General features: G+C 43.7%; 1 protein-coding gene across 3 annotated transcripts in view; it reads right to left on the bottom strand.

The window, feature by feature from the left end:
• Window positions 1-12,472, bottom strand: part of GRIA1 (glutamate ionotropic receptor AMPA type subunit 1) — a 318,993-nt gene extending 306,521 nt beyond the window's left edge. For 2 of the 3 annotated variants that reach the window (XM_084832439.1, XM_084832438.1), the window contains exons 1-2: window positions 12,168-12,288; window positions 9,823-9,960 (exon numbers count right to left, since the gene is read on the bottom strand). In XM_084832439.1, the coding sequence (XP_084688565.1) occupies window positions 9,823-9,960; window positions 12,168-12,249 (220 nt within the window). In that variant the 5' untranslated portion in view covers window positions 12,250-12,288. Of the gene's footprint in view, window positions 1-9,822; window positions 9,961-12,167 lie in introns of all 3 variants that reach the window. The other variant, XM_084832440.1, reaches the window with a different exon arrangement.
• Between the last annotated feature and the right edge of the window lie 1,353 nt (window positions 12,473-13,825).

The following is a 13,825-nucleotide window of genomic DNA, read 5'->3' as shown; positions in this document are numbered from 1 at the left end:
TCACATGTACAGCTGTATGTGCAAGGCCTGCCCTCTGCAGACATCTATGCTCTATGAACAGACAATTGAGGGCAGATCCCTGTAGTGCATGTAACGTTGGGGTGGGGCTACTCAGCATGGCACCTTGCCCGCTTGTGTGCTGCCTTTACTACTTTAATTCATGGCTGAATAGGGCTAGGATCCCCTTCCTCAACCGCCTGCCCTCCGTAGGTGTTGGACTACAGCTCCTAATATCCCCAGCCATCATGGCCATATAAGATGCTAACACACAGAGCTGGCCCTCCCATGAGGTGGGGTGAATCCCTCACCTCAGGTGGCAGATCTGGAAGGGCAGCAGATCCTGCAAGCCCTGCCGCTGGGAGGGCCATCCTGATGTCTTTGCTGCCTCATGCCTCTCAAAGTGAGAGGGCAGCTGCTTGGGACAGCGAATGCTGCAGCAGGAAAGCAGCCATTACGGCTCTCCGGACCAGCTCTTACCACGTGTCCTCTGCCTCACTCTGAGTAAGGCATAGGCGAGTGGCTGCAGCAAGAGCGCGTCCAGCGGCTCCCCTGGAGCATTGCCCACCCAATGCCTTGCTCAGGGCAAGGCAGAGAATGGGCAGTGGTAGCTACTCCACCCCTCGCTCTGAGAGTGAGGCATTGGCGGGGAGGCAGCCCTGGAGATCACCCATGCTGCCAATGCCTTGCTCTCGTGCAGAAACCCTCAGAATGAGGTATTGAAGGGAAGGCAAGTTGAGGCAGCTGGCAGGCCGGAAGTGGGAATGTGGGTAGCTCACACTCCTTTCCCCCTCCGCTCGCACTCTTTCTCCTCCCCGCAGGGTGGCTTTCTCTTCTTCCCTCCCCTCATAAACAGCAGTGGCACTCATGCGCCTCCCTTTCTCTGTGGTGCCCCTTTGCTCCCTCTCCCCACTATTGTACGGAAGACGGCAGCAGCTCATGCGCCTCTCCCGCCGCCCTGGTGGCAGCAGCAGCGCGTCCTCCCACCACCTCAGGCAGCAGGTGGCCCTGCCAATACTGGCATTATAATTATAATGCCGTCAATAAGACACCTATGAAGCAAGTTCTCTGGGACTGGTACTATTTTAAAATAAAACAAAACACAATAAAAATATAAAGCACAGAGAAAGCCAGCATTATAAGAAATACAAGAGAAAACTAATCAGATAAAATACAGTAAAAATGAGGAGATAAACAAGTAATGTTCACTTAAAGACAGAAAGGGGAATTCCAAATAAATGAGTAATTGTTATTATTGCAAAAATAACCACATTTCACCTGGTCATTAAACAGAGATGTTGGTTGAATTCAGATTCGATAGGCATGCCTCTGATTACCTAAAGTGTGCTATGTAGTAATCTATGGCTGTAATCCTGCACAGTTAGGCTGCTCAAATTGAGTAGGTTTCAATGGCCTGTGTGCAGCATTGCACCATATGGGAACATACATTTCAATTGCTTTTATGGCACTCCTGGGATAAACAAACACAACACACAAAATTTACATAGTATCGTACAACTGAGCTCAAGGAAGTTTAATTACAAAACTGCATTTTAATTGATTGCCAATGGAATAAATTACAGCAGTGCCATTCTGAGAAATAGCGACCAATGTACGTTTATCAACAGAGGAGCTTTTTTTCATTCAACATAGAATAATGGTTTAATTGCAATAAATTTAGATCTGCAATTGGGAATATTAATATGTGTGCCTATTACTTCTTGCTACTAAAGGGCAATTTTAGAGCTAAGGAAAGGAAAGGTTCCTCCTGTGCAAGCACCGAGTCATTGCTGACTCCTAGAGGGATGCCGCTTGCGCTGGCGTTTTCATGGCAGACTATAGCGGGGTGGTTTGCCATTGCCTTCCCCGGTCATGACTACCTTTCCCCCAGCAAGCTGGGTACTCATTTACTGACCTCGGAAGGATGGAAGGCTGAGTCGACCTGAGCCGGCTACCTGGGACCCGGCTTCTGCTGGGATCGAACTCAGGTCGTGGGGAGAGTTTCGGTTGCAATACTGCCGCCTACCACTCTGCTGTGCCACATGAGGCTCTTCTTGCTACTACAGGGCAGGTTTAGAGCCAAAGCAAGGTGCAAATGTGTTGCATAGGGAAAGAAAGGAACATTTCAAAGCAGCAAAATAATTGTTCCAATTATACTACTAATACCACTACTAATACCACTACTAATTTCTACTGCTTTTGCTGCTGTTACTACTAGTACTAGCAGTAGTAAAAGTACTACTAGTAGTACTACTATGACTACTACTACTACTATGGCTATTAGTATGACTGGCAAGGCCTTCCAAATACATTATTATTACTACTACATGTAGTAGTACCAGCAGTAATAATACTTAATATGGTTGGATGGCCTTGCCAGCACTAGTCATAGTAGTCATAGCAGTAATGTGTTTGGATGGCCTTGCCAGTCAGTGTTCAAATGGATAAGAATGTGTGTGACTGGTATATAAACAATCAAATTAAAATTGAAAGGCATGAAGAGACCATCTATGCTAACGTCTTGCCCCAAAGTTGCAACCATCCATTGATGAAGCCCAACAAGCTACCCAATCCAGACCTCAGTGTACAAAATGTAAATAGCAGATACATACACTGTACAAGCTGCATCCAAACTAGAACTGAAGTGAAAATATGAGGCAGCTTAGCGAGGCTACTGCAAGAGCAAGAACTAAGAGGAATTTCACAGGAAGCAGAAAGAGTGTTCAGCTTCAACACGCCTCAGAGGATATGTGGAGGGGAAGTGTTCCACCCATCCCTATCTGGACAAAATAGCTCCCAATACCTTAACAAAGCATACATTGCAAACACACCACCACCCATGTGCCTCTCACATGTCTACACCTTGAGAAAATTATCTCCTATGTCTATAGATGGTCCTGAACATGAGCAAGGCCCATCTATTGAGTCTTCCTACGGTCAAATTGCCTGTGTGGGCTGGGAAGAGGGAGTGCAGCAACATTCTTTCCTTGTATGTGACAGAGGAGGGGAAACCTGAATTCATATTTGGGAAAACACCTTCTTGTTCCCAAAGGACCACAACTCAGGCACCAGAATAGAGTATCCTTTAATTTATACACTGACCCAACTCTGGCTCATTGTTTTTTGATATTATTGCTGAGCCCTATGTTTTCTAGTAAATATTTTCAGGGAGAAAAAGAGGCTTTGGAAAGTCCAAAATGTTACCTTTTTGCATATGTTTGCTAGAGTTCAAATCACAGACTCAATCAGCTGCTGCTTCAGCACTATTGGAGGGGCATGTGTGTGTCTTAAAACAGCCTAATTCATCCTAGCAATAGTGATGTTATCACACAATCACATTTGTCTATGTGATGGTATTACTAGGGCAGACAAAGGCCTCTTTAGGAAGCATTGCCCTCACTCTGAATTAGCTTTGCTTACCCTCAGTGATGTTGTCACACAGTCAGATCAGATTGTTTGCATGATAATGTCACTGTCCCTCACATGACAAAGTCTGATTTGAAGGGGGAAATTGGTACTGAAAAGAAGCTCTGCCACCGCAGAATCTGAATGACAATGTGGGGGGAGGGGGAGAGAACTATCTGAATGGATGTTAGTAGTGCCTCCTGTGTGCAATGAAAAAAAATGTCCCTAAAGTACCCCCCCTCCTGAAAAATCAGCATAAAGGGAGGCACTTATCATAGGGAAAGGTGTTATTTGTTTTCTTGCTTTTTGCAAAATGCACTACCATGTTCTGGTCAACCCATATTTGTTATATAGGCTTTAAGCACAACAGACCCAGTTCTCTTTTTCTCATATTATAATGTGTATATATGATTTCTGTGGTTAAGGTTAAGTTTTGAGTAGAACTGCTCATCCAGATCAATGTGCCATCATGCATGCCTGGCGGTCTAATGATGCTATATAAAATATAAAAGGAAGTATCAGCCCTTCTCTTAGCTATAAAAATGGTTCTTTTGACTAAGACATTCATCTAAATTTCTCTATGTAAATTTCTCTATGTTGTTTCAGTAAAACAACAGCAACAACAAACAGCAACAATATTCATGGGGCATTACTGTCATGTCCATCATCTGAAGTTACAGGACACAGTGGACAGTGGACAACATGTTTATAAACATTTCTAGATCATGGCCACAGTTATTAAGTGGAACTTAGTGTATAGCCATGGATGTTGAATGGAAGATTATGTTATGTTTGGATGTTGAATAGAAGATGATGTTATGTCAGATTTCCATAGCAGAGATCAACCGTATCCCAAAACATTTTGGGATATGGTTGTTCTCTGCTATGGAAATCCGACGAAACTCAGCAGTAGGCTCCGGGAGAGAGCGCAGGACAGGAAGGCCTGGCGTGCTATGGTCCATGGGGTCACGAAGAGTCGGACACGACTGAACGACTGAACAACAACAACAACAATCAACAGAATGGTTACCATGTAGGGATAATATATCCTTTTGCTAGATGACAACATGCCAAAAGTAACACACACCCATCCCATTATATGACAAATTATTCTCGAAACTGTTTGTCTGAGCCATGTTTCTGTTGGTAATAGATTTGTACGTTTGAGCGACATATGAGTGACAACACCCTGTAAAACAGCCCCAGATTTAAGATTTCGACTAGCAATTGCATGAAATGTATGCTCTACAACTGGGACCTGTAACAAAATGTTCCCATATGGAGTGCTGCTGTTCAGCATGCCAGCCACTCCATTCCATTTCCCCCCGACCTGGTTTTCCATTCTTCCCACAACAGTCAGTCATCATTCTGTGACCACTGACTGAACACACTCAGTTCTTATTTGGGGGGTGGGTGTCCCTTACCTTAGTTGTTTCCCTAAATACTTATTTGTATGTCTGCAAACCTTGGAGTTCCACCAAGACTAGTGACCTTTCTGCATGGATGGTACCAATTTGTCTACAAAAGCAACAGCGCTCACATTGGGACATCGGAAATAGAGAGAATGATAATAGATTCCATTTCTCACGTACAGAATTACAGATGCAATTAAGCTGGTTCTGCTACTCCTGATCTTGTTACCTAACATGCACACTTATTACATTTTCACATACTACCATTTTCCATTAAGGTGGTTCCTCCCCCGCCATTTCATTTACCATTTTCTACATTATATTATATTAGTTTAGGAATTATCTCTGCAGAGGCCAGCAAAACATGCTGTGCTTTTTCCAATGCTAAGTTGCTAACATTCCTGAATTGAAAGACAGTATGTAAAATTCCCTAGCATACCCCAAAATTGTATTTTCCCCTTCTTACTTTACATCATTGTATTACTGAGCCCCAAGTAAGCAGCAGTAAGCTCTTTGGCTTTCTTGTTTCAGAACATATCTTGATACTAACTGACTCATTACAAAATTAAACTAGAAAACATTTTGGGGCATTGATGGGGCTTTCTCTAGAGAAGCTTAAAATAGTCTCTGAAATACAAATCTCAGTTACCAGATGTGTCCTCTAATTCATTTTCTTTGTGAAAATCCACTATAAGAGAGCTGGTGTGGTATAGTGGTCGGAGTGCTAGAAGCAGGAGATCCATATTCTAGTCCCCACTTGGCCATGAAGCTCACTGGGCGACTTTGGGTCAGTCACTGACTCTCAGCCTAACCTACCTCACAGGGTTGTTGTGAGGATAAAACAGAAGAGGAGGAGAACCTTATAATCTGCCTTGGGTTCTTTGCAAGAGGAAAAAGGTGGGATATAAATGTAACAATAATATAAATAAATACATACATACATACATAAATAAATAAATAAATAAATGGTGCGTAACACAAGCACAGAATGACCTCCCCATAACAGATTTTTTTTAGAGTCAAAGTTAAAGGGACTGTTGGCATGTCAATTTCCATACATCTGTATTGCTGTGGGATAAATGCCTAAAAATCTAAAATGGTTAGTTATTTGTATTTACTTTGGGATAGTTTGCTTTTTAAACATACAGGTTGTAGTACTCTTGCTGCAACATTAAGGGAAAGATCAACAACTTCTGCAGCCAATTTAATTTGAATCCAGCCCTATTTAGGATGAGGTAGTAGCCAATACCATTGTGTAAACAACCAAGATTTAAATGCACCAGATATAGCTGGCTTATTATTGCTTTACATCATCGAAGATGACGGCATGGCAACCATGCAACAGTCTGTTATTACTTCTGGTTATGGCCTGTCGGCACAGGGTATTCACTTCTGCTGTTATCTCACTCCCAAGTCTATTTCATTATTACTTGCTAGATGGCAGTGGATGTCTTTTTACATTGTGCACTGCCAGTTCACCATTCTTTTTTTTAAAAAAAACTCCTGCCCTATACAAAATGGTCACATGTCGGCAAGGAATGCACATTTTCACAGGATAATTCTATAGATCAAACAGTAACTTAGCCACATTTCACTATCGCTAGTCTCAAGAGACATGACAAAACCATTTTTTAAATTATTATTTTTAAGATCTGCAACTTGGTGCCCTCCAGATAAGTTGTACTGCAACTCTCACCATCCCCAGCCGACAGACCCATGGGCTGTGCTAGCTGAGGATAATTGGTCATGTAGTCCAACCCATCTGGAAGGTGCCAGAGTGGGGAAGGCCGCTTTAGATTGTTGCCATTGTGCTTCCCCTAAAGTCCCACTTCTCATTTACTATAAGGGACGGGTGGATCTGTTAGGTTTGCTTTTTCCTGCTTTCAGTGCTTTCAAATGTCAAGTTCTTTCCCTCCTGAATATGAATTTGGCAAAAGTTGGTAAACACTGATCGAAAATTAACTAAAATAAAATTCCCACCCATCCCTCATTTACAGAGATGCTTACCACCTATCAGCATAAGGTTAGTTACCATTGATGCCAGGACGGATCCTTGCACGATGCTGCAGCATTTGCTTCTGGCAAATAACACATTTCCGCCCTCAGCATTTTGTCTCAATGATTGTGTGGTCCCAAGCTCATCACTGCTCCCACTTCCTGAAGCTCATGGAGGCACTTTGGGGGGAAGATTGGAGACCAGGAGGGAGGGGTACATACTCTCCCTCCTACTCCAGCTGATCCTGTCTTGTAAATGCTCCTGTGAGGCTGTCCTCCTCCCACCCCAGGTTTCCATTTGATTGCAGAGCTCAGCTTGGGAAAAAGTAATACTGGGGAGAATGGACAGGTGGAGCGCAGTTTAGCTGCCCCACTGCTTGCTGATACTTTACTGCAAGTCCTGCCAGGCTAGCCCTGAAATTAGTCTTACAAGGGAAACATGGGTGTTAGGAACCCATGTTTTCCCCATTATGCCAATTCCATTTTGAGGCATCACACCATCATTCTTGTCAGAAGAACCACCTGATTTGTGAATAGCTGAAGATATCATTGGCAAAGCATCGGGGGACAAAGGTAGTTCACATTACAAGAAGAAACAACAACAACAACAACGTACCCAAGAACATGTTTCCCATCTCCATAGAAACAAACCATGTTTATTTCCCAAGAACAATATTTACGTCACATTATGGAAGGAAAGAACTCACCAAAGCAACCGGGGCTTTGATACACTGCACAAAAGGAAATGATTGCGTTTCCGCAGTACTGTTAGCACTTACAGGAAAGGAATTAGGAATATAAGGAGAAGGGGAGCATGGTTAGTACAACTTTTAAGCTAGATCAAAGGGGCACAAACGTAGTCCTCCCTGATCTGTTTTGTTGGTAAAAGCAAAGATTGTCTACAACCCACAGAAAACAAAATGATGGAAGCTTTTAATTCAAGAAGAAAAATGAGAACAGATGCAGCCGGTGAGTGTAGCCTAAGGGTGGGCAGAATATAGATTTGGATCTACCGGTAGATCCAGTAAATCCTCCCACCCTAAACTATAATGCTGAAATGAAGAATTCTCTGTTTGTAAGGGGGGGGGGTACCAGGAATGGATTTTTGTTTGTGAGCTCCATTCAGTTCTGATACACAAAACAAATTAATGGGCTCCGTATCCTTGAAATTTAAGGCTTTTTCACAGGCTGTAGTATCTCAGGGTACTAGTAAAAAAAAAAATAGATCCCACGAGCCTGAGGTCTGCCCTCCCCTGCTGTAGTCTAACTTTCAAGGCCCATCTAGGATAAATGCTCCATATAAAACCGAACTCTAATGTAAAGCTAGTCAAACTCATTGTCCCCTTAGGGCTGGAGTTGTAGTGGGAGATGGATTGCTTACAATTTACCATTGTGGGCACAATTTCAAATCTGTGGTGACTAATTAAGCACAATTAGGCACAATATATATCAGAGGGCCAGACCCCTCAAACCACACTCACCACTGCACAGTGATATTATCTGACCCACCCGGTTGACACCACAACTGATGATATTGTAAGCTCAAATGTCAACAAAATAGTTAAGTTGAGAAAGTCAAGAACTGTTTGAATGGGAGGATGGAGGGGAGAGACAGAATTTTGTTTTCAAAGATAAAATATTCTGCTTAACATCTGTTGCTAATTGTCCCAGTCTTTATCAGCTCTTCTAGCAGCACTCTATTCCTCTGGGGTTTGGCTAGTTTTGATGCCATTCATTTGGCTCCATTTGTTTGCATCCAGCAAGTCAAATCTTATACTCTGGCCATGAAGAAAGTGCCATCTTCCTCTCTTTGATGGAACTGTATCTGTCCAAGACCCACATTTCTGATTCATCTTCTCACTTTGATGCCACATTCCTTTTAGTTCCTTGTATTCTACTATCTATTATAACCACAATCTAATTCCACCTTTTGGAAATTACTATAGTAACAGAACAATAGGGATCAGAGATGGACGTATTTCTACTTTCTCCATACATTGTCCTTTATGGGCACATGCCACCATATGCACATAGAAGGAAAACTATATACACAATAGTGATTCTTCTCTGGCTGTTTAATGGGAATATGGAGATTTTTCACTCAGATGCCCAGGACAAGGCTTCAAAAGAACCTAAAGGCATTCTACCTCTAGAGCATTTCTAGGTTCAACAGATAAGCTCTGAACAAAGACCAAATTCTTCCTGTGGCTCCCGTTAATTAAAAACATGAGATAAAGAATTTGTGTAACACCAAATCACCAAATGTCTCTGAGAATTACAGCCTATATTTGCAAAACACACATTGTGAGAGCATTCCAATATTTTAGTGGTGATCATTTTTTTAAATTTCTTTTATGCCTATTCCTAGCTGATAATTGACCTAGGAAAATATTATTTTGGCTTCCACCCTGCTGGTACCATACAAAACTATCTACAATACCAATTTTTGGAGCAATGTTCCACAAAGCCTTCTATGAAAGGCTTTGCTGGTGCATTTTTATGCCAAGAAACACTTTAACCGCTCAGGATAAAGTCTAAGAAAACTGCTAGAGCTCATCCCTCTCACCTGGCTTCCATTATTGGTGGCACCACTAGCTTGCATCAGCAACTAACCTCAGATAACTGTGGTTTCCTTTAAAAAAAATGCTGTATGGCTAAGGTGTAGCTATACAAATGAATGGAATAATTCATACATCCACCTCCTTTTCCATTCTGTATATGTCACACTTCTGGGTCATGACAGATCCATAACCACTATGAAAAAACCAGTTGAGGAATGATGAAGACACTGCAATGAACCCCCCCCCCCACCAGCAAACTCAAAGTTGCCTAGATTTCCAAATAAAGAAACCAAGAAAATGAAGGGGGGGGGGATGTCTTATACAAATCTCATCATCTTGATAGAGAGCTTTAATTTTAAACTAATAGTCTCTACATGGATGAATTAGACAGAAGAGGAAGAAGAAAGCGCGCACGAGAAAGAAATGTTGGCCTGTGGATAGCCACTACTTACAGGTGTAGGTCATTTCAAAGCTGTCGCTAATATTCACAATATCAATCTGGGGAGCCAGCTTGGGGGGCTCTGTGAACTGAGACAATGCAAACATAAAAGCTGCATGTTCCTGGGATTGTTGAGTAGGAAATAATCCCCCTAGGAAAAGAAGAAGAAAGAACGAGAGGGAAAAACAGAGCATAAGCTGAGTCTGAGAAGACAATGGCATTATACCACTCCACTTCATCATGCAGTCATTCTGTGACTCTACTTTGCTAGCTATTTAGGAACCAAAACTTCTCCAAATGCTTTTCCAGAAGGGGAGTCACAACAAAGAGTCCTGCTGCACCTTTAAGACTAAGGGTACATGTTTAGATGGGGACAAAGTCCTACAACTCCCAGCATTCCCCAGGCATTTCCCCATCTAAACATGCATAGGATTCTGCCCTAAACAAATGTATTTTGGTATGACTTTTCAAGATCCTGCGCCGTCTAATCCTTATGTAGCACAAAATGTACCAGATTCCCTAATACTTCTGTGTGTTCATAAATGAAGAGTAGATTGGGGGTGTGGAAAACTGAGGATTAATCTCCTGGGGCCTCATTTTCTGGCAGCACTTTAAAGGTTAAAAATGAGTGTTGTGGAGGAAAAGGATTAGTATCCCCCCCCTCAAATGAAGACTCATTTCCCTTTATTTTACACAGGATCTGAATCTAACACATTTGCCTGCACTGAACAGATGTTTACTCAACAAGTTGTTGTTGAACTAAAAGAGAATGAACAAAGACACTTGGGCATTATTCAAGCATCACCTTTCCTTGGATAATGTGGGTGGGTGGGGAATGGCCAAATTGGTGTTACAAAGGGGTAGGTATATGAAGCCATGCTCTCAATGTCCAGCATGGCATGTCCTATGTTAGAATGGATGTACCATGGATTGGAACCAGGTAAAGGAAGACCACCCAGAAACCTGGCTACTGTGAGGACTGCTTATTATTGAGTTATTTTAGTTACTGGTCTTAGAAATACAGCATAGTGCAGTAAGATAATGAAGCGCCCAAATAGATCCAAGTAATGGTTTCATTAATCTGGGTAGATTGTGTTTTTGGCCATTTCTTTGGGGAGTGCAATGTGCCTTTAGACCTTTGGATCCAGTTTGTTGTGTACTTTTGGTGTACATCTGAGTTTAATAGAAATGCAAAGGGAACGTTACTTCCCTAGGATGGTACAGATGTGCAATTGAGGCACAAGCAGAGTAAATGGCTGGATAGAATAAAACATCATCATTATCATAATCTGTTGTTGTTATTGTTAGCATTTATATGAGTCACCTGGTATAACAATTAAATTAACCAAAGCAAGAAATAAAAAGTATTAAGTGTAACTCATCGCTGCAAAGCAGGATACTCTACATGCATGCACAATTCTTGCTGCTGTGGAAGGAGAAGATGCTGCATTATATATATATATATATATATATATATATATGGTGTACAGTCTTAGGTGCTGTTGCCAAGGAAGGTGTGAGAAATGGCAGCCTGCTAATTTCCAGGTTCACCTTTTGTTTCGAGGCGAGACACAGAATAAATATGGGAAACGAGGATGCCCACAAGGGAATGCAAAACTGCAATATAAGCGCCGATCTTGCAAGTGGGGCTAGCCCGGGAGTCCCCCCCCCCCCGCCCCGTCTCTCCAAGACAAAGTGTGGCGAGCTTGCCACTGGCATTGCAAAGAGAAAAGAGCGAGACATAAGGGAGAGACAGGACTCAAGAGCCAGCCAATGCGATCCGTTATGTATAGGGGACAAGCTGTGGGGTGACTGAACTGGGGAGAGGAGGAGGAGACAAATGGAAAGAATGTTGCTCATGCTCAGAGCTGGGGTGTGGGAACAAGTGGATGCATGCAATGGAAAGGGACTGAATGCAACATTTCCCTGGCGTTGCTCTGCTTTTGTTTTGCAGCAACAAAGACCAGAGAGCATCCCCCCCTCCCTCCCTCAGGTATCTCTACCTACAGAAATGAGAAAACATACACCCACCCCTGCAAGTGGAGGGCGAGAATGCAAAGTGGTTCTCAGCCCAGTCCCTCTCCAAACGGAATGCTGAGTCCCACATGTAGGAGACCAGGGAGATCGCTCTGTTTGAGCGCAGGCATGTTCCCCCACCCGCTACGAAGAACAGATAACTGCATCCCCTGTTCGGCTCCCCACCACCACCCTACTGAGAGGGTCATCCATCCCAGGCATCGGCCCCAGCCCCACGTCCTTTCTTCTTGACAAGTGGAGGCGATGGATGGGTTCGATCACACAGGCGCGCGCACGCAGGAGAGTCCATTCAATCTAGGAAGGAAGCGGTTTCGCACTCACCTATCTGGATGTTGCTGGGGAAATTGACCCCCAACACTGCCCCTAGGAAACTGGTGCAGAAGAAGGCAAAAATGTGCTGCATATTCCCTTTTGCATTGGCGAGAAAGAAGCCCAGGTCCAAGCATAGATTTGGTATCCCCCCCCCCCTTCTGGTTCCTTCCTTCCTTCTTCTTGTTGGGTCCTCTCTTCTTTTCTTTTGCTTTTCTTTTCGGTCCTCTCTTCCTTCTGTTATGCTGTGTGTCTCTTTCTCTTGGAATCCAGTGCTTAGATCGCTGCCTTAACACCAACTGACAGCAGGATTAACTGAGCTCTGAGAGAGAGAGAGAGAGAGAGAGAGACAGCCCCCTCCTCTCCCTCCCTCCCTCCCTCCCTCCCTCACGCGCACACACACACACACACACAATCACAGTGTGTGACTGTGTGTCTCTCTCTCACACACAGACTACTCTCTTCCGTCAAGCTCATTTCCCTCTCATTGTTGTATCTCACTGATACAGCCGTGTCCCCCCCCCTTTTGCAGTCTCTTTTCCTTAACCTCCCCTCCTTCACCATGTGCCGTCAGCCTCTCCCATCAAATTAATCTTCTCTTTTGCCCCCCCCCCCAGCCCTATTCTTTGGGTAGATACTACAGATACGGTGAGTGCCTAGCAGCTGCCCAGTCCCTAAGTGGCAAACTCCTCTTCAGAAAGATCTCTGCTCTTTAGTCACAGATCAATAGGTCCTGGAGCGGGGTTACTTGAGCTCCCGGGATCCAAGGGCAGCCGCCAGCTCCGTGTCACTCAAGACAGTTTAGATCATTAGGACAATGATGGGCGAGAGAGAAACAAATTGCCCTCAAAGGGGAGCGGGAATCATTTGGCAAAATAGAGGGAGATGCCAAAGAGAAGGGAAAGAACATTTTCTTTCCTTTTTTCCAGCTGACTTTTGCTTTCTTCTTCCTCTGCCCGGCCGTCATTAACCTCCTCTTTCCATTTTGGTTGGCTCAGAGGTATTCCTGGCCTCTTTGTAAAGGAATCCAGGCTATATAGGATAGGTGGGGGATAGTACAAAAGCTAGGAGGATGCAGACACTATCCTTAATCATGGAAAGATTGAGAGGGGGGCTGGCGGGCGGGAGGAGAGCGTCATTTTGCAATGACAGTCTCAAAGGTTCAGGCTGTATCACAGTTAACAGCTTTTCTTCCCACTCTCCCCATCTCCTCTAGGATTTCGAAACATTTAGGGCACACGGGCATTTATTTTGTGAATGCAGATCCGCAGCGCAGGAGGAGGGCATGGTTCAGTTGCTGTTATTTGTTATTTGTGTACTACAGTAGACATCCTGAGCCAAGAGCGGAGTCCTCCCAGCAGCCCAGTCCTAGAGTCACCAGCAAAATGCTGCAGCTGCGTTGGCATCTCTATTAGTGTGTCAATCAATCAATCACGATTTTTGTGCCTGTGTGTCTCATTCTTCTTGGTAAAACCAGGGCACCCTTCATCCCTTACAACAACGGATGAAAAAGATAAAGAATGATGTGGATAGAAATAGATACACCATTTTCCAGCATCTCAGCAGAACCCAAGATGGGGCAATGCAAATGGAGACAGGACCACTATTTAGACAGCAGCAGGCTTGATGTGTAGGAGGGGGTGTCTCCAGGTGAAGGAGGCAGGTTAGTG

The sequence above is a fragment of the Heloderma suspectum genome, chromosome 2, assembly GCF_057233095.1.
Source record: "Heloderma suspectum isolate Gila_16-S chromosome 2, 16-S_ref, whole genome shotgun sequence".
NCBI classification, from domain to species: Eukaryota; Metazoa; Chordata; class Lepidosauria; order Squamata; family Helodermatidae; genus Heloderma; species Heloderma suspectum.
This window is presented reverse-complemented; position numbering and strand designations above follow the sequence as displayed.